General features: G+C 65.6%; 2 protein-coding genes across 4 annotated transcripts; one reads left to right on the plus strand and one right to left on the minus strand.

Moving 5' to 3' along the window:
- The first annotated feature begins 92 nt into the window (after positions 1–92).
- Positions 93–5,754, plus strand: TAS1R3 (taste 1 receptor member 3). Its single transcript, XM_082686198.1, has 6 exons — positions 93–1,826; positions 1,932–2,232; positions 2,321–3,103; positions 3,235–3,438; positions 3,579–3,699; positions 3,870–5,754. The coding sequence occupies exons 1-6, from the start codon at positions 1,642–1,644 to the stop codon at positions 4,826–4,828; spliced, it is 2,553 nt and encodes an 850-aa protein (XP_082542324.1). The 5' UTR covers positions 93–1,641; the 3' UTR covers positions 4,829–5,754.
- On the minus strand, positions 5,721–17,389 carry DVL1 (dishevelled segment polarity protein 1). Of its 3 annotated transcripts, XM_082686201.1 has the most exons (16): positions 17,135–17,388; positions 12,488–12,557; positions 12,247–12,368; positions 11,917–12,020; positions 11,531–11,669; positions 10,505–10,598; positions 10,352–10,421; positions 10,120–10,259; positions 9,977–10,053; positions 9,823–9,890; positions 9,519–9,671; positions 8,790–8,921; positions 8,542–8,709; positions 8,258–8,464; positions 7,548–7,587; positions 6,924–7,030 (listed from the first exon to the last, which is right to left on the minus strand). In XM_082686201.1, exons 1-15 carry the CDS (start codon positions 17,302–17,304, stop codon positions 7,577–7,579), a joined length of 1,725 nt encoding a protein of 574 aa, XP_082542327.1. In that variant the 5' UTR covers positions 17,305–17,388; the 3' UTR covers positions 6,924–7,030; positions 7,548–7,576. The 3 variants fall into 3 exon arrangements, with proteins under 3 accessions (XP_082542326.1, XP_082542325.1, XP_082542327.1); XM_082686200.1 differs by lacking the exon at positions 7,548–7,587 and having other exon boundaries at positions 5,721–7,030; positions 9,594–9,671; positions 17,135–17,389; XM_082686199.1 differs by lacking the exon at positions 7,548–7,587 and having other exon boundaries at positions 5,721–7,030; positions 17,135–17,389.
- Positions 17,390–19,899: the final 2,510 nt, after the last annotated feature.

The raw sequence follows: 19,899 nt of genomic DNA on the forward strand, positions 1-19,899 counted from the left end.
TCGTGCAGCGGCAGCTGCTTCCCGAAGGGAGGAGGGATGTGACCCCACGCTTCAGCCACGGGGACGTGAGGCCTATCCTGGCCACCATGGGGCAGGGGAATGCTACCTGTCTGTGCTTGTGTCCCCCGAGCCCCCACCAAGGTCCATGTCATTATCCACATTTTGGGATATGCCCACATTTGGACATTTTGGGGCTGGGTTGGAAGGGCAGGTGTGAGGCCAGCTGGCCAGGCTGTAGGGAGAAGACAGACCTTCCCGGCCTGCGGCCTGTGCAGGGAGCTGTTCTGAGCCTCAGCAGGGGTTGGGACAGAAGGAGAATCCGTGTTGGGCAGCATGCTCTTGGACACCCCAGGGTCAGACCAAACAGTGTCCAGTGCTGGGTCCCCTCCGCCACCTCCAGGCCTGCTGCTTGGGCCTGTCCCGCACGGACGACAGCACTGTGTGGTGCCCACAAAGGCAGGTGACCGTGAAGGCTGCTGTGTGCACCCGTGTGCATACGGGCATGTGGGAGCCACACACGGCAAGTGTGAACTGTACATCGAGTGTGTATTCTGCACACACATGTGTATGCCTGAGCACGCCGTGCAGCTTGGTCCCTCCCCACAGGCAGCAAAGATCAGATCCCAGAAAATCTCCAGTAAACATTCGCCAGGGTTGAGACCACCCAGAGCTCCCACTCCACTGCAGGGGTGTTGGTAGCCTCCCTCGTTCCTCTGGGTGCCTCATGGGCACCCCCACACCTGAGCATCGTGTCACATCCCTGGGGCACCCAGAGCCTAGGGAGGAACTGCAGCTGGCACGTCGGTCGGGCTCACCTGCACACACCTGGTGCTGACCCAGCTTCAGAGGCCCATTTGGTTACAGCCTTTCCTCCCTTGTTTGCATGCTCAGCCCTGCAATCCCCACTGTGCCCTCTGTCCGCCGAGGGAGGCACCTGCTGTGTTAAGAGCCCAGGCAGGGTGTGGGCAGATCCAGGCTCAGGGTCCCTGAAGTTTCTGTCCTCAGACCCCGAGCAGAGCGACAGCCCAGACCTTCAAGTTGCACTGTCCTCCCACAGTCCCCATCCTGGGAACCACCCACCCACCCCCGCCCCAGCCCAGCCCCAGGATGGAGAGCCGGCTGCTGCCCTCCTGGCTGGTCACCCTGAGCCTGCAGGGGTAGTCATGCCTGCACCCCCGCACCCCCTCCCCCACTACTAACAGTCCTGCCCAGGGCTGGAAGATGTGTTTCTGTCCCTACTCCTAGGGACACCAGTACCACCTCCAGGCAGCTGGAGACCCCAGGACCCTCCAGCAGAGAAGTCCTGAGTGTCCTTTCTCTTTTCCAGGAAAGGGGAGGGTGCAGAGGGGCTTGGGCACAGCCAGCTAACAAGGTCATGGTCCATGGTTGCTCAGAGCCTGACTGCCCAGGTCACTGTCAGCCAGAGAGCCTGGTGGGTGGCATCAGGACCAAAGAGCGCAAGGAGCACAAACCCACCCACCGGGCCCAGGAAAGCAAGGGTGTCCCCGGGGCCCCTGGGCTTGGCAGGTGAGGACACGTGAGGATTTTGCTAAGCAAATCCTCTGCTCTCCCCTGCCCCAAGTCATCGTATCGGGGCCCCATTCTCTCATTCACCGGCCCCGCTGGAAGCTGGCACCTGCTATGCTAGGCTGGACTCTCCTGGGCCTCACGGCTCTCTTGGGCCTCGGGGCAGGCGCCCCACTGTGCTTATCCCAGCAGCTCAGGATGCAAGGGGACTACATGCTGGGCGGGCTCTTCCCCCTGGGCACAGCTGACGATGCTGGTCTGGGCGGCAGGATACAACCCAACGCCACTGTGTGCACTAGGTAGGGAGGTGGGGGGGGGGCAAGGGAGACGGGGGGGGGGCTCGGGTCTGGGGGGCTCCCGAGTGGGGACAGGGTGTGGCTGCCCACAGCCCTGTGTGGCCCCAGGTTCTCGGCCCTCGGCCTGCTCTGGGCACTGGCCGTGAAGATGGCCGTGGAGGAGATCAACAATGGGTCCGCCCTGCTGCCGGGGCTGCGTCTGGGCTGCGACCTCTTCGACACGTGTTCAGAGCCCGTGGTGGCCATGAAGCCCAGCCTCATGTTCATGGCCAAGGCGGGCAGCTGCGACATTGCCGCCTACTGCAATTACACGCAGTACCAGCCCCGCGTGCTGGCTGTCATTGGACCCCACTCGTCCGAGCTCGCCCTCGTCACCGGCAAGTTCTTCAGCTTCTTCCTCATGCCTCAGGTGTGCCCCCGACCCCCCGGGGCCCCCGGCCCCCGCCGGCCCCACCCGCAGGAGGCCCCACCTCAGGAGCTGCTCGCTGTCCCTGCAGATCAGCTACGGGGCCAGCACCGACCGGCTGAGCAACCGGCAAACCTTCCCGTCCTTCTTCCGCACGGTGCCCAGCGACCGCTCGCAGGCCGAGGCTATGGTGGAGCTGCTGCTGGAGCTCGGCTGGAGCTGGGTGGCTGCGGCGGGCAGTGACGACGAGTACGGCCGGCAGGGCCTGAGCCTCTTCTCCAGCTTGGCCAACGCCAGGGGCATCTGCATCGCGCACGAGGGCCTGGTGCCGCTGCCGCCCGCGGGCAGCCTGCGGCCGGGCTCTGTGCAGGACCTGCTGCGCCAGGTGAACCAGAGCCGCGCGCAGGTGCTCGTGCTCTTCTCCTCCGCCCGCGCGGCCCGCGCCCTCCTCGGCGACAGCATCCGCCACAGGCTCTCACCCAAGGTGTGGGTGGCCAGCGAGGCCTGGCTGACCTCAGACCTGGTCATGACGCTGCCCGGCTTGGCCACGGTGGGCACCGTGCTTGGCTTCCTCCAGCAGGGCGCCCCCATGCCCGAGTTTCCGTCCTACGTGCGCAGCCGCCTGGCCCTGGCAGCCGACCCCGCCTTCTGTGCCTCACTGGACGCTGAACAGCCAGGCCTAGAGGAGCACGTGGTGGGGCCGCGCTGCCCTCAGTGTGACCACATCACGCTGGAGGATGTATCTGCGGGGTTGCTGCACCACCAGACCTTCGCCGCCTACGCGGCTGTGTACGGCGTGGCCCAGGCCCTTCACAACACACTGCTCTGCACTGCCTCAGGCTGCCCCCCGCGGGAGCCTGTGCAGCCCTGGCAGGTAAGGGCAGGGAGCCCCCACCCCCACCGCCCATGCTCTGGAGGAGGAGTTTCCGTGCGGAGTTAGGGGGAGTTAGGGCCGGAGGCAGCTGCTGGCCCAGCACTCCCCACCTGCTCCCACCCACCCCCCAGCTCCTCGAGAACATGTACAACATGACCTTCCACGCACGTGGCCTGGCACTGCAGTTCGATGCCAGCGGGAACGTGAACATGGATTATGACCTAAAACTGTGGGTGTGGCGGGACCCGACACCCGAGTTGCGCACTGTCGGAGTCTTTAACGGCCGCCTGAAGCTCTGGCACTCCCAGCTGTCCTGGCACACACCAGGGAACCAGGTGAGCCCCCCTGACCCAGGAACAAGCTCTAGCTCTGTCGGGGGGGATGGGTGGGGTCGGGAGGACGGGTTGGGGGGACCATCCCTAGTCTGGGGGCACGCCCAGCCAAGCACAACCTGAGCCCCGAGGCCCTGTGCCAGCTGCCTGTGTCGCAGTGCTCCCGGCAGTGCAGGGAGGGCCAGGTGCGCCGAGTGAAAGGCTTCCACTCCTGCTGTTACGACTGCATGGACTGCAAGGCCGGCAGCTACCAGCGCAGCCCAGGTAAGCAGCTCTCCCAGGCCTGCCTGAGCTGAGGACGAGTGGGGACCCGGGACACGTGCGGTCTGTGTCCTGGCTCCACGGCCGACTCTGAGGCCAGAGCAAGTGGGTGGGAGTGAGGCCGAGGGGCTGGTGCCCCCCCCCAGTGCCCCTTCTTTCCTCCCACACCACAGATGACCTCCTCTGCACCCAGTGTGAGCAGGACCAGTGGTCCCCAGACCGGAGCACACGCTGCTTCCCCCGCAGGCCCACGTTCCTGGCATGGGGGGAGCCAGCCGTGCTGGTTTTGCTTATACTGCTGGGCCTGGCGCTGGGCCTGGTGCTGGCAGCCCTGGGGCTCTTCATCTGGCACTGGCACAGCCCACTGGTTCAGGCCTCAGGTGGGCCATGGGCCTGCTTTGGCCTGGCCTGCCTGGGCCTCGTCTGCCTCAGCGTCCTCCTGTTCCCTGGCCGGCCAGGCCCTGCCAGCTGCCTGGCCCAGCAGCCACTGCTCCACATTCCACTTACTGGCTGCCTGAGCACACTTTTCTTGCAAGCGGCCCAGATATTTGTGCGCTCGGAGTTGCCACCCAGCTGGGCAGAGCAGCTGCGTGGCTGCCTGCAGGGGCCCTGGGCCTGGCTGGTGGTGCTACTGGCTCTGCTGGCAGAAGCGGCACTGTGTGCCTGGTACCTGGTAGTTTTCCCGCCAGAGGTGGTGACGGACTGGTGGGTGCTGCCCACAGAGGCGCTGGTGCACTGCCGTGTGCGCTCCTGGGTCAGCTTCGGCCTGGTGCACGCCACCAATGCTGTGCTGGCCTTCCTCTGCTTCCTGGGCACCTTCCTGGTGCAGAGCCAGCCGGGCCACTACAATGGCGCCCGTGGCCTCACTTTTGCCATGCTGACCTACTTCATCACCTGGATCTCCTTTGTGCCTCTCTTTGCTAATGTGCACGTGGCCCACCAGCCCACGGTGCAGATGGGTGCCATCCTCCTCTGTGCCCTGGGCATCTTGGCCACCTTCCACCTGCCCAAGTGCTACCTGCTGCTCTGGCGGCCAGAGCTCAACACCCCTGCATTCTTCCTGGGAGATGATGCCAGAGTACAGTGCAGCAGTAGTACTGGGGGGCAGGAGACTCGGGGCAAAAACAAGTGACCCCCGACCCAGGGACCTCACCCCAGTGAACCCAGACTTAGCTGCGATGTCCCCAAACCAAGTTCCTATGAAGCAACCCCAGACTGTACCCCAGCTGCTGAGACCACCCCCAGCCCTCGATCCTGACTGCAGGCTGACTGCTGATCTTGACGCCACAGCGATCCTTGGACCTGAAGCACCCATTTGGGGCCCCAGAGCAGCTCTGCAGGTCTTAGACAAGCCCTGGCCAGGGCCTACCCGTGTGACCCAGTCCCAGTGGTCCAAAAAAGAGGCCCAAAGAAAGATTCCTCAGGGCTCCTGTAGCTCATGCCAAGAGCTCAGGAGAGCCCGCAACCAGATCACCTGAAGCTCACCAAGCTGGGCATTACTTGCCTGGCCAGGCCCAGCCTGGAGCCTCCAGTCAGCACCCCATCCAAGCATCACAGGAATGGGAGGTTAGTGGGTGGGCTGGAGCTGCTCTGACCCCTCTGCAGGGGCATTCAGAGTGGGACAGGAATGGTAAGTAGGGTAAGTAGGGTGGGGTCCCACTTGGGGGAGGATGGGGAGCACACCCCACCTCCTCTTCTCTCCGTGGCCCGGCCTGAGCTGGTGAAATGGGGTCAGATGGCCAGCAGCACCGTGGACAGAGCCTGGGGTCAGCACCAAGGCCAGCACCCATAGCCAAGACCCCTGGAGCCAGGAGCTAGCACCACGGACAGAAGACCAGCCACTAGGACCCTGCCAGAAGCCAGGACCAGGGACAGAGCCCCGGTGCGGACCAGAGACCCAGAGGACAGCACCCGGCCAGTCCTCCGTCAGCTCTCAGCCAGGCCCTGGGGAGGCTGGACAAGCCACCACACTCCAGCCTTCTAAGGTACCCCGGAGAAGAGAAGAGACACAGACCACACATCCGTCCCATAAAATTAAATGCTTTTTAGTCTTTAAAATAGCATTTACACAGAAGCAGCTCTATTAACTATCTGGACGGACACTCCGACTTGATACAGTATCTACAGCGCAGATGTGTGCAGGCCAGAAACGCCAGGAAGGAAGCGGCGTGAGAGGGTGGGCAGCCACCCGAGGGCAGCAAGGGGGAGCGGGCTGGCTACCCCCTCTTCCCCACACCCTGCCCCTGCAGCAGCTGTGTGCATCTGGGCCCCTTGCCCCTCAGGGTCACATCCCCACCACCACCAGCCAAAACACATCCCCCTCCCATCTACCCCCTCGCCAACCCTCCCACTTTCAGATGGGACCTGTGTCCCTGCATTCAGTCTGAGACCCGGTGGGGGCGGGGTGCTGGCCACCACCTCCCCCAGAGCACACAGGCCAGGCAATAAATAAATAAATTAGATCCCTACCCTGGGCATCCACAGAGGAGCCTGGGGGCTCTGATTCCACCTTCAAGAAAGGCCAACCCAGCCCAGGCAAGAGTGGTGGGGCCTGTGATTTGAGCAAAGAGGGGGTGCAGGCCCACTAGCCACTCCTCAGCTTAGTCTGGGGCTCTGTGCACCGCTCTTTAGGCAAGTGGGGGGTCTCTGAGGCACACCCCAAGGGCACAAGGTCTGTACGGACACAAGCTGCTCCAAATAGGAATGGACGGACTGCTAAACTCAGATCATGGTGGTCTGGGCTGCCGTCAGCCCCTCGCCCAGCCTGCTCCCACTCTGTCCAGGCCTGGGCCCCTGACATGGCCCCTTGCGTGCATGGAAGCACAGGCTGGCCTGACCCAGGACAGCCACCAATAAGGCAAGCTCACACGAGCCCCAGAGACAATGCCCTCCTGCAGGACCCCCGGCTCCCCCACCTCGGGGCCGAGCTGAAGGCACTCTCTCAGTCACATGATGTCAACAAAAAATTCACAGGGGTTTCCCATGGCCTTCTGGAAGGACTGGCGGCTACCTGTCAGCTCTGGGGGAACAGCAGCCAGCTCCCGGACAGGCGGCCCCCCTGGTGGCCCCCCCACCACTGAGTAAGCCTTTGTTAAGGGATACAGTGGGGGTAGTCCCGGGGCAGCAGCCGAGGCCTGGCTGTGTGGGCTGCTGCCCCGGCTGAGCTGGCTAGCCGGACGCTCCCGCCAGCTGCCACCACCGACCCCACTTGGCGCCGTGTGGTCCGACTCGCTGCCACTGCCCCCGGCTCCAGCCGCCCGGCGCTCCTTCTCACGGCCCAGTGCCCGCCGGCTGCTCCCGCCGGCGCTCCGGGTGGACCCGCTGCTTTTGCTTCCTGGAGTCAAGGACAGGGGACAGGAATGAGATGCTCAGTGTCACGCCACATCACTGCCAGGGTGACCGGCCATTGCCAGGGAGACCAGGGACAGAACCTGATGGTCTCAAGCAGGGTGGGTGTGGGAGGGGCAGCCATGCAGACAGGAGAGCAGGGCTGGCCCCACTCAGAGAAGCAAGAGCAGCAGCAGCAGCAGGCCGGGGGGAGGGGGGAGGCAGGGCGAGCAGACGCAGGCAGGCAGGGACACTCTGGGGCCAGCTCAGTGCCCCCCATCTCACCCCAATGCCTGATCTTGCAGCTGAGAGCCTGAGGCCCAAGTGAGGCCCCGTGTGCCCGGTGCTCCCGTTGGCCATCCTGGGCCCCCCACCCCCAAGACCCACCTTCCGTCCAGCCCCAAGGCCCTGGCCAGTTACTCAGCTCAGCCCCCGTCCTGGGCTCCCAGGAAGAGCGGGGACCCTGAGAAGGCCAACTGGCCGGGAACATGCCGAGAGGGACGCCGGGCGGGACCCTGGCTTACCGGCCCGGAGGGTCCACTCCGCTAGTCCTTCAGTCTAAGGCTTGCTCAGCACAAAGCAAGGGATAGCACGAGTTACACAGTGGGCCCAGCCCGGACACCCGTTCCCGCCTGCGGCGTGTGCCACCACCAGCTGGGCCTGTCCAGGATCTGCAGGTGCCCGGCACCGGCCTCCTCTGGGCCACCGCTGCCCTCTGGCCTGCTCTCCTCTCCCCCTCCCTGTCTGCCTCTACCAGGCTGACTGCCTGACCTCTGGCCCCTGGCTCCAGTGACACCAACAGCCTCAGGCCACTCCTCTAACAAGCCCCCTCCTCAGGGACGCCCCTGAGCTTCCTGCTCAGCTCTCCATACATCCTAGGGTGGGTCCCCAGTTGTCTGTGGGACTGTCCACCTCTGGCTCCAGGCCAGGTTGCAGGTGCTGGGGGCAGGTGTCTGTTCTCCATCACGTCCTGGGACCTCTCTGCCGTCCTTCCCCAGCCCATCTCCTGGCCTTTTGCTTCTGCTGCACCTGGAACATCAGCACCTCCACAACACACAGCCCCCAAGTCTGCAGAGTTCTCCCCATCCTGAACCACTCACCCCTTCCAGAAGTAGCTCACCCAGGGCCTCAGCACAGAGCAGGGAGGAGCGCACGGGGCAGGGGGGCGGGCACACACGGCAGAGCCAGGCGGCAGGGACAGTGGGGAGCTGGCACCCAGCATGCTGGCTCTCACCTTCGCTCTGCTGACTTCCTGCGCTGCCGCTACCATAGCTGAAGCCAGGGTCCTGGTACGCAGGTGGGAAGCAGGGCGGGGGGCCCGGGTACTGGTAGGGGTAGCCCTGACCCAGGGGCCACGGGGCGGCCGAATGGGGCAGGGGGGCCAGCGTGTCCTGGTCCGAGGCCCCGCTGGAGCCGCTGTTGAGGTTCAGGGCTGCGAGATCTGGCGGGAGGGGTGGGTGGGTGAGGGCAGTGTGGGTGGGCCCTCGGGGGACCCCCGGCCCGCAGCCCCCCACTCACTGCTGCACAAGTCCCCGAAGACGTAGTAGCACTGCTCCGAGAAGGTGATCTTGTTGACCGTGTGCCGCAGGAAGCCCCGCTTCAGCATGCTGCTGGCGTACTTGCGAGCCTCGCGCCGCTCCTTGAAGCCCTCCACGTGCGTGTACAGCCAGTCCACCACGTCCGCCCCTGACCCAGAGCGCACATCAGGGCCCAGAGCCTGGGGCCCCGGCCCACCCGCCTGGAGCCAGCCCCGTGGCACCCCTCACCGATAACGGCGTTGGCGATGGTGATCTTGAGCCACATGCGGTCTCGGATCTCCAGGCCCGAGTCGGGCAGCTGCATGACACGCACCACGGCGCCCATGTCACTCTTCACCGTCAGAGGCGTCTCCTCCAGTTCTGCAAGGCACAGCCCCTGCCCTCAGCCCTGAGCAGTCAATGGCAGGGAGGGCTGGGATGGGCCGTGGGGCCAGCCGTGGGGACCGTGCTCTGGGTTGGGTCTGTGGTCACAGAACCCGGGCCGTGAGGCTATCCAGCGACTGTGGGCTCCAATCCCACCACAGCACAGACCCTCACAGGGGCGGGGAGCAAGGGGGGTCAGGTCTTTGTCCCCTACCCCTGCAGATGCTTCATCAGGATCTTGGGCCCAAACCCAGGTGAGGCCACGCCCCCACTCCACCCCTGCCCCCCGCAGACCAGAGCCCCACAGGGAGCCCCCTCCCCCCCCCACTCCGCTCGCAGGGCTGTTAGTCGTGTTAGCTGCAGGAAAGCCAGGTGCAAGCCCTGCCTCTGCTCTCCGGGGGTCCCCAGGGCTGGCCTGACCCCTCCAGGCATCTTTCAACCCCACCACATGGCCACCCAGCTGGAAGGAGGGCACGCGTGAGGGCAGACAGACACGTGTCAGCCGCAACCGCCCACGCACAGGCCCTCCACTGCAACAGTGCTGGGTGGGCGCCCTGGGGCCTCAGGTCCCTGCTCCCCTGAGCTGCCACTTACGTGGAGCGCCGGGCACAGAGCTGGTTAGTGAGGAGGAGCTGGTGCGTGTGACGGCACTGGAGCAGGGGCTCGTACCATAGCGTGGCAGGGCTCCGGTCAGCGCCGCCGTGTGGGACAGCCAGGCGGCGGGGTCGATGGGCCGTACCGGGTCAGCTGGGTGGCCGCCGTGTAGTAATGGATGGACGGACAGACAGACGGATGGATGGCAGCGCACGATGGAGCACAGAGGCACAGAGGAGAGGACCTTCAGGCTGGGCAGGCGCCCTCACCCCCCCTCCCGTAGCAGCCCTGCAGGATCACTCACCCCTCGGGATGGTGAAGTAGCTCCGGGGGGTCGGGTCCCAGCACTTGGCCACCGTGAGGCTGATGGGCCTGTGGGGTGCAGCGGGTCACACAGGCAAAGCTGCAGGGGCCCCAGTCACGCCCCCGCCCACCCTCCACCTCACCCTCCACCTCACCCCGTCTGGGACACGATCTCCCGCAGCACCCGCACGGCGTCGTCGTTGCTCATGTTCTCGAAGTTGATGTCGTTGACCTGGGGGGTGACGGGTTCAGCGCGGTGGCCTCACGGCACCCCCAGCCCCTCCCCGCCGCCCCATACCTGCAGCAGCATGTCCCCCGGCTCGATGCGCCCGTCGGCCGCCACGGCCCCGCCCTTCATGATGGAGCCGATGTAGATGCCGCCGTCACCCCGCTCGTTGCTCTGGCCCACGATGCTGATACCCAGGAAGTGGTGCCTCTCTACAGGGGCGAGGGGTGAGCAGGCGCCCCCTGAGGGGGGCAGCCCCGCCAGGGGACCCAGCACCCCGCGGGGGACCCCAAGAAGGCCTCACCCATGTTGAGAGTGACGGTGATGATGTTCAGGGACATGGTGGAGTCTGTGATGCTGCTGAAGGAAGAAGCCTGCAGGGCGACCCAAGTGAGGGGCGGGGGGCAGAGGCTTCATGGGGTGCCCCCCGCCCCACCCCAGCCCGGCCACCACCTACCCGGTCCGCCTGCCGCAGGCGCTGCTTCCGCCGCCTCCGCTTGTGCTTCCGGATGAGCCGCGAGGACGTGCTCTGCTCCGTGGAGCTGCTCAGGCTGGGGCAGGGGAGGGGCGGGGAGGTTAGGGGCCTGGCCCAGGACTGCAAGGCAGGGGCGGGGTGGGAGACAGGACGCCCCCAGCCGGGTCGGCCTAGGACGAGCTGGGGTAGTCTGCCCAGGATTAGGCTCCGCTCCGGTGAGGACACGGCCCCACCCACGTGACCCGGACGGGCTCCGCACCTCCGTGCAGCACCACCCAGGCAAGACGAACACACAAACGCTGGGGAAGCCAGTGCACACGAGCACACACACGTCCGTGTATAGATACACGCCTGGAATCGCACAACACAAGCCGGTGCGTGGGTGTGTGCATGCGGGTGTGTGTAGGTGCTGTAGGTGCGCGTGGGTATGTGTGCACGCAGATATACGTGTGTAGGTGTTACAGGTGCGTGTGCACATGGATGTACATGTGCGGGTGTTACAGGTGTCCGTGGGTGTGTGCACACCCACATCTGCACACCCACATGCAACAGGACTGTGCACGTGCCTGCTCACACACCCATGCAGGCACATGCATTACACACACACAGGCATGCTTGTGCACACCTGGAATATGCTTGCACACACATCTGGATGCACCCACCCACACACACCTGTAACACCCGTGCACACATCTGCATGCACACACACCCACCTGTAATGCCCGTGCACGCACACCCACGCACACCTGTAACACCCACACACACACATCCATGTGCACACACACCTGTAACACCCACACACGTATATCTGCATGCACACACACCCACGCACACCTACAGCACCTGTACACACACCCGCATGCACACACCCACGGACACCTGTAACACCCGCACATGTACATCCATGTGCACACGCACCTGTAACACCTACACACGTATATCTGCGTGCACACATACCCACGCGCACCTACAGCACCTACACACACCCGCATGCACACACCCACGCACCGGCTTGTGTTGTCATCCTCATCAGAGTCGATGAAGCTGCTGGACTCGAGTTCGCTGCTCAGCACCGCAGAGGCACTGTCGGGCGGCAGCCCCAGGTCTCGCCGCCGGTCCCCCCTTGGGTGCCCATTGGTCCGGGCAACTGTGGGGACAGCAAGTAGGGGAGCTGGCCATGGAGTTCCCTATGCGGCCTTAAGCACCAACTGACCTGGGAGCCCGCCAGGTGACAGTGGGGCTGCTGGCGGGGGGAGTATCCCTGGGGTCCTGGGCAGACAGGCCTAGGACCTCCACTCTTGGACCCCCATTGGTTTGGGGGCACTACTGGGAGGAGGCAGGGTCGTAGGGCGCACCACGGGGTCCTGGTCATATCTCGGGTGCGGCTTCGTTACCTTCCTCACGGTTCCGCCGTCGGGCTCGCTCCCGCCGGTGGCTGACCAGAGACTCCGTGCCGGTCTCATTGTCCATCCCGTCACGGCTGCTGGCTACGTTGGGGCTGTGCCCACCAGAGAGGGTGGGCTGGGGCAGTCCGCGCTGCGACACCCTCCCGGCTCCTTCCCTCCTCTCCCACCCACACACCTGCCCAGACTGGGCCTTCCTGCCCGCCCCTCCTCCACCGACCACGGGTCCCTGGTTGGTCGCCTCTTCCCCTGAGAGGCCTGGTAGGCAGCAGGCCCCTCAGGACCACCAGGCTCAGACCCCCCGCCCCGCCCCGTCCTTACTGGAAAGAGGGTGGCCGGGAGTCCCCGATGCCGCCCGTTCTCTCAAGAGGTGGGGGCCGGTCGGTGTGGCCGTCCGTGCTCTGAGACCCGGCATCTGAGTGTGTGCCCTCGGCCAGGACCAGCTGCGGAGGACAGCAACGGCTCAGGGGTACCCGCCAGCCTGCCCCCCACCCACATGGGTTCAGCCCAGCCCAGCCCCCTCCCTAGCCAACACCCTTCTGCCAACATCCCATGGACTCACCCAGGAGACCACACGGCCGTTGAAGCAGGGCAGCTTGGCGTTATCATCGGAGATCTCCTCCTTCACGACCCTGTGGGCAGACAGTGCTGTGAGACCACGCGCAGGAGGGCTGGCTCCCACCAGCGGGCTCTGGAGGGAAGACGCCCCCACACTCTCAGCCAGGGCGCACTCCAGCCCAGGCTGTCCAGCCACATGCCCAGACGTCAGTCTGTGTGGATGCCCCTGCTGCAGCAATCCGATCTGGGGACCCTTGTCACCCTTCTGTGGACACCTCCCATGGCCCAGGTCAGAAGGAGGTCCAAACTCCCGACCCTCGAGTGGCAGAGGGTCACCTCGTCACCCCTATAATGCAAGCGTCTGCCCTGCTCTGTGTTTCTGTGCCCAGGGAATGTGGCTGCACGACAGCGGGGCTCTATCTGGCTTCTTCTGGCTTCTGGTCACCTCCTCACCCCCCAGACCCAGCCCCACCCCAGAACAGGGCCTGATTCACAACAGGCCTCAATACAGACGTGAGGATAAGCAGACCACACGAGCACAGGCAGGCCGCGAGAGGAGGGCACGCAGACCTGAACGTGCACACGGAGGGCAGGCCACCGCCCGCCCGGCCCATCCCCCTGGCCGTGGAGACAGAAGCAGACCCCACTCTCTGCAACAGCCCAACTCAAGTCCTGCAAGGACAGCCAGGCACAGGCCGCTGGGCCCACTGAGAAGTCCCAGCCTCAGAGGCCAGCAACCAGCCCCTGGGCTGGTGGTGTGGGGTTGGGGACGGTACCCAGGCAGGACACAGAAAGCCAAAGCAATGCTAACAGGGTGGTAAGCCAACGACACTGTGGTCAGACACAGGTGGGGCATAGGGTCAGCTGTCAGATCCAAAGGGCTGAGGAAAGCAGCAGCCAGCATGGTTCACAAGGGCCGTGCGGTGGGGCAGGCAAGGGTTATGGCCCAGATGCACCCCACACTGTGGCCTCCTTGAGCCCCAGGGATCAGGGCAGGCAGGGCCAGGCCTGCAGCAGGAGGCACCCCAACGCCCTACCCTCCTGGAGCCCAGCCCTGCCCAACACAGTGGGATTTCCACATCGGGGACTCGGGCCCAGTAGAAAAACAGGAGCCAGGAGAACAGGCAGGAAGCAGCCTTGTGACCGGTTGAGCCTGGACTCCGGGACTCTGCCAGTCCTGGGCAACAACAGGTGGCAGGAGGCCTCCACGGGGTGGGCACGCCACACTCCTCCAAGGGAGCGAGGCCCAGGTCCACCACCCACCACTCAGGCCCCAGGAGACAGGAGAGACAGGGCCAGCCAGGGCCGGAGGGGGCACCCTGCCAGTATCCCGCAGCAACCCTGACACACCCCTCTGCATGCCAGCCATGCAGGGAGCAGAGAGGCGGGCGGGTGGCAGGACGAGAAGACCCTGCATCTGCTGCTCCAACCAACGCAGGCACCACAGCTGAACAGAACAAGCCCCCCAGGGAGCCTGGGACCCAGCCCGGGACTCAGCTGAGGTCCCCCAAGAGGGGGCCACCAGAAGAAGACCTAAGGGGGCCTAGCTGGGGCTCTGCCAGCTGCAGCCCACAGACAGCCGTGCAGCCAGCCCTCCTGGGGCCCAGCAGGCTGAGAGCACGGGCTGAGAGTGAAAGCAGCAGCCAAGACTCGGGAAGGATGTGGCTCCTGTTCCACGGCCCAGGTGGCCCAACTTCCCCTGCCACTGCCAAGCCCCTGCCCTTTCTGATTCACCCCAGGGCCAGCAGATGAGCTCCCAGCCCTCACTGCACAGAGCCTGCCTGGCTCCCCCAGTGGCCGATGGCCCACCTGGCCAGGGCCTCCAGGTGACCAATCACCCAGGGCTGCCCGAGCCTCTGTGCCCCCCACCCCTGCATAAATGAGCCCCCAGAGCCCAGAGTCCCTGCTCCCCTGCCGGAGGAACCCAATTCCCCCAGCCCAGCGCGACAGGTCATCCGGCCTTCCACCTGGAGCAGCCGGGGTAGGGGGGCACCAAGGCCCCCACCCAGTTAGGCCAAAGCAGCCAGCAGGTGGGGGTGGTGCCAGAGCCTCCAGGACAAGGGCACAGGTGCCTTCCTCAGGATGCACGATGCTGCCCACCACTGCCGAGCATAATCTCTGGGAGCTCCAGGCAGAGCCAAGGGCAGGGGAGGCCTCAGTGGAGCCTAGGGGAAATGCTTCCCAACAGCTCTGGGGCTCCCTCCCTGGCCAGGCCTCACCAGGGGGAAAAGGAGACCTCGGAAACAGTCTCTGCTGACCCTTGGGGCGCCCGCCCAGGGGCACACACACCCCCGCCGGCACCACGCCCCCAACCTCAAAATTCCTGGCGAGATCCCAGTTAGCCTCAAACTTGTGGCTGTCCGGCCCCGCCCGCCACCCCCGCAGACTCGCCCTGGCAAGGAATCTGCCCAGAGCAGGGCCCTTAGAGCCAAGCACAGCCACAGGGGGACCCCCAGGGCTCCCAGAGGCCACAGCATGCCATAGACCAACCCTTGCCTATCTTCAGAGGCACAAGGTCCCCCCACGAAACTCCTGCCACGGAGCAGGAAGATGGCAGAGCAAGCTCATACGCGACAGAGGAGATCTCAAAGAGAGCCCCCCCCCATGCCCCCACAAGTCAGGGATCCTCAGCTCCCACTGTGCCTCCGGCTGCCCCTTCCCTCCCAAACCCCCCGCCTCCTGACCCTAGAGCTCCCCCAGGCCGTGGCCCTGCAAGCTCCAGGACAAGGGGGTCACGGTCCTCTACACCCTGCCATACGTGCCGAGGGTGCCTCTCTGGACCTCCCAACACCACTGGGGGCGCTGAGCCCAGATGGACCGGCTGCAGAGGGCAGAGTGGGCCCTCGCCCAGGGAGGCTGGGTCAGGCCCAGTCCCCACCCCCTGCCCCGCCCCCCACAGACAGAGGGCTTCAGAGACCAGAGCTCCTGGCCCAGAGATGGAAGTACCCGGGCGGCTGCCAGGCAGATAAGCTAGGTGCCAAGTCTATCCAGGCCTGGAGTCAGCAAGGCAGCCCTGGTAGCAAGGAACTCCAACCTCTGCCTCACATCAAAAAGCCCCAGACTCCTCCCTGTGCCACCGCCCGCCAGAGCCAAAGCTTGGCACCTCTGGGTCAGCCCACCATAGCCCCAGGGACCTTCCCCAGCTTTGCTGTGACCTGCATGGGAAAAATGGGAGGTAGGCACAGGACCCCCCACTCACTCAGCCAAAGATGGGAGTGGGACCCGGCGCAGAGCAGGTGGCCAGGGCCACACCTCAGACTCCCCTTTCCCTGACTAAGTGGCCAACCATGGCTGGGAACAGAGGCTCGGGGAACTCAAGGCCTGGCCTAAGTGGGATGGTAGGCTGGGGCAGGAGGCCCAGGCTCACCAGGGTGGTCCTCACAGCCCCTGATCTGAGACTACCCCTCTCATGGTGGGGCCACTGCCCAGCCCACCCAGGGTGGCCGAGAATGCACGCTCCCTCTCTGCCCTTCCCCAGTAGCGGTGGTTAGCAAGAAAGTCTAATTGTCCAAACTTCCCTCAGGCCTCCCAGAGAACTGCTGAATGGCCCCCGCATGACCTGACCCGGGGCTGCCCAGGGTCCATGCAAACCAGAGAATCCAGGAAGTGGCCTCAATGTCAAAGTCCTGAGACTCACACACAAGGACACAGGCTGCCTGAGGGCGGCCAGGCACACCTGCTCAGCCCATGAGGCCTCTAAGTACCCCACCCTCCCCCAGCATTGCTGAGCTGGGGACTCAAGTTACCCACGGCTGTGCTGGGTCAGGCCTCAGACAGAGCTTCAAGCGTACAGCCGGCCTCCTGCTCACCGTCCCAGAGGCCCTGCCTACTGCAAGTGGGAAGTCCCCTCAGCCAAGACAGCCACCACTAGGGCTGGACATGGGGACATTGACCCAGAGGCTTCTGGTATCAGCAGATGATCCAGGCTGCTCCCAGGAACCCAAGTACTATGTGGCTCAACAAGCACAGAAGCCCAACAGAGAGCGCCCTTCAGGCGGGGGGGTGGGGGGGTGGGGGGTGACAACCCTTGGCCCCTAGTGATCCTCAACCTCTGCTTTACCCTCAGGACCCTGGAGGAGGAATCCAGGGGGAGGCTCTCTTGAGCCTCTGGAAACTTCCGCAGGCTTCTACAGACAAATCTGTGCTCACTAGAGATCATCTCTTTTCCCGTGCTAATTACAGGGGACCCACTGGGCAGCTAGGACCCTGCCCTCATCCCTTCCATCCCCTGCTGACATTCCTCTGACCCCAGGCCCCAGGAATCACAAGCCTTTCAGGTCAGCCCTATAAGCACCTGCCCTCCACAGAAGGGGGCAGGGGGACCCTGAGTCTGACAAGTGCCAAGCTCACCCTGGGGCACGGACCTTGACCACCGGCAAGTCAACACACTCAGCCACGCAGGCCCCGGCCCAGAGCGCGCGGAGAAACGAGGACCCCCGTCTCCCCACCGCCCAGCGCTCCCAGGCTCCTGGGCAGGCAGCCAGGGCCCCAGGCGTCCCCAGCTCAGGGCAGAGCCAGGCTGGACGCGCGGCACCCCCGGGGAGCGGAGGCACGGCGCCCGGTCACAGTCCCAAGACTCCCCGAGGCCCTGCCCCGGCGCGGACAGGTGCGGACACCCGTCCCCGCGCACAGGCCCCCACGGCCCACTGACCCGAAGTCCTGGTCCATGGACTTGAAGAAGAATTTGTAAGCGTGCACGGGCCGGTTGCTGAGCACGTTCTTGAAGTCGGCCAGCGTGACGCGCTCGGGCGCCACGGGCAGCTTGACCAGGTACGGCGTCTCCTCCTCGTCCATGTGATAGATGATCTTGGTCTCCGCCATGGCGCGGCGGCGGCGCGGGGCCCGCGCGGCGCTCCCGGCCCGGCCCGGGGCTCGGACGCCGGCGCCTCCCCGCTGCCGGCCTGCGCCCCGCCCGCCCGCCCGCCCGCCGCTCCCGGCCCGGCCGCTCCCAGGCCCCCGGCGCCCCGCCCGGCCGCCCCGGCCCCACCCGCCCCGCCGGCCCCGACTCCGCGCGCGCCCCGGCTGCTGCCCCGCGGCCCGCGGCCGCCCATCCGCCCCGGCCCGGGGACGCAGGCAGGGAGGGCGCGCGAGGCCCGGCCGCGTCCGCGCGCCCCGCCGCCGCCGCCGCCGCCCCCTCGGGCCGCGCAGTTAAAGGGACCGCCGGCCCCGGGCCTAAGCGCGCCCGCCGGGGGGCGCCCGAGAGCGGGCGGGGCCTGACGTCACCGGGCCGCTGGCGGCGCGGCGCGGGGCGGGGCTGCGCACGCGCGGAAGGGCCGGGGTTTGGGGGGCGCGTAGGCGGCGGAGGCGGCGGCGGCGGCGCAGAGCTCCCGCCGCTCTCCCGTGCCCCGCCCCGCCCCCCTTCTCCCGCCCGGGGTCCCGGGTCCGGCACGCGGGACGCCCGCAATGTGTTCGGGCCGTAACCCCTGCTCGGCCTGCGGTGTCGGCCCGTGGGCGGACAGGCGCGCGTCCCCCGGAGGGAGAGGGCTGGGGAGCCCCCCGGAAGCAGCCCTGCGGTCCGAAGGGAGACCCCGCCCCAGGCGACGCCAGGTCCCCCGCCGGGGCCCCCAGGGGTCGACCGCACCACCCAGGAGTAGGGTTCCGGTTCTCCACCCCCTTCGCGAGCGCTCCGGGGCCCGTGGGTGCTCAGAGTCGGGGGGCGTCCCGGTTACATCGGCGGGCAGCTGGGGGGCAGCACGGGAAGCTGAGGTCCCTGCGTGCGGGCGGGAGCCAGAGACAGCTCGGTCCCGCGCCCCGACGCCCGCTGCGTGCCCGCGCGTCCTCTGCCGGCGCCACGGAGGCTCCGCGGAACGCGCGCCGAGCGCATGCGGGTGCTCGCGCGGAGGCGGGAGTGCGTGTGCGGCTGAAGGCGGTGGCCAAGTGCGCACGCACGTGTGCCCAGAGTGCCCCTGGCCAGGCGCTTCTGGCTGCGGGCGAAGATTCCCCCCCATCACCGCCTCTGTCGATCCAACCAGGCTGGGGTCCTCTGGGGACCAAGGGAGACCCAGAGCAGCAGCCCTGAGGCTGTGGAGGCTCCAACTACACGCTGACCCCGCTGGAGGTAGAGGGTCTCCCCAACCCCCACGAGGAAGACTTGAGGCCTGTAGAGGGAGTCCCACATGGTGAGAGTGAAGGCCGTTAGGACCCGAGAGTGATCATGGTGGAGGATGACTGATGCCCCTTGCAGCCTGTCCCCGCCGACACTCCCCCTGAAGCTGGCTGGAGCCTGGAGCTGTCCCAGATGCCTAGTCATGACCGTCCCTGGGCAGTGGATCAGCACAGGAAAAAGCGCATCAGTCCACCACTGACTGCGGGAGCCAGACTTTGAAGGAGAATCCCTGAGCTCGGGCTAGAGACTGCCCCCAGGTCAGCCTAGGCCAAGGGCACTGACCTCCATCCCCCTAGGCTCTGGTGGGGAGATAGGACAGGGCTCTGTGAGATGGACACTCAATCAGCAAAGCATGCAGCGTCTCCCCTCGGGTCTTGGTTTCCACAGAGGTAATCTGAGGAAGCCAGGTAGCATAGCCTTGGAGGAAGGGTCTGCCGGGGCCTTCTGCTGGGGGTTTAGGGGAGGGAGACAGCCCCCACTCTGAGAGCTCCCAGGAGACCAGCGTCCCCCAGGCCAGACACCAGTGACTGCTGATCTCACAGATGCAGGTCTGATGCCCCCTCTGCGCTCTGCTGCCCGCCCCCCAAACCTCTCTTTCTCGCGTTGCTGCACAAGTCGTATGAGAGAGGCTGGTAGCCAGAGGCTAGAGACCAGTACCAGCAGTCTCTGATGTGGTCAGGCTGGTCCAGTGCAAGGAGGAGTGAGTCTGGGGCGCCTGGGTGGCTCAGCTGGTTAAGGAGGAGTGAGTCTGGTCAGAGCAATGCAGTCACTATGAGGCCAGGGGTCACCAGGCTGGGAGGCAGGCAGGCAGGCAAGCCACAGCTCGCTGGACTAGCCTCCACCCCCACCCCCGCCGGCCTTTGCCACTGTGGGATCCTCGCAGGTGTGTGGTGAGAGGACAGCCACTCCAAGGTGCTGTCCGTGCATTGCACAGCTGACGACCCTGCTCACATCCAGAGTCTGCACGCTCAGGCAAGAGCCTGATCCTAGGGTGCGGGCTGCACACTCCTGCCTTGTATCTCCCTCAGTACCTTTTTTTTTTTTAATTAATTAATTTATTTGACAGAGATCACAAGCAGGCAGAGAGAGAGGAGGAAGAAGGCTCCCCACTGAGCAGAGAGCCCGATGCGGGGCTCGATCCCAGGACCCCAGGATCATGACCTGAGCAAAAGGCAGAGGCTCAACCCACTGAGCCACCCAGGTGCCCCTCCCTCGGTACCTTTTAAAAATGACCACTCAGAACTGAGCCTACAAAAAAAATCAGTGATCACTTTATAAGTAGTAGGTGTGTGCCATCCTGCTGTCTCTCT

This window comes from Mustela nivalis (assembly GCF_964662115.1).
Source record: "Mustela nivalis genome assembly, chromosome: 10".
In the NCBI taxonomy this organism is placed as follows: Eukaryota; Metazoa; Chordata; class Mammalia; order Carnivora; family Mustelidae; genus Mustela; species Mustela nivalis.

Coding starts and splice junctions, on each gene's coding strand:
- TAS1R3 (XM_082686198.1), top strand. CDS start 1,642: ATGCTAGGCTGGACTCTCCTGGGCCTCACGGCTCTCTTGGGCCTCGGG. Junction 3,104..3,234: donor AGCCTGTGCAGCCCTGGCAG/GTAAGGGCAGGG, acceptor CCCACCCCCCAG/CTCCTCGAGAACATGTACAA. Junction 3,439..3,578: donor GGCACACACCAGGGAACCAG/GTGAGCCCCCCT, acceptor GCCCTGTGCCAG/CTGCCTGTGTCGCAGTGCTC.
- DVL1 (XM_082686199.1), bottom strand. CDS start 17,304: ATGGCGGAGACCAAGATCATCTATCACATGGACGAGGAGGAGACGCCG. Junction 12,558..17,134: donor TCCATGGACCAGGACTTCGG/GTCAGTGGGCCG, acceptor GTCTGCCCACAG/GGTCGTGAAGGAGGAGATCT. Junction 10,054..10,119: donor CGGGGGACATGCTGCTGCAG/GTATGGGGCGGC, acceptor GTCACCCCCCAG/GTCAACGACATCAACTTCGA.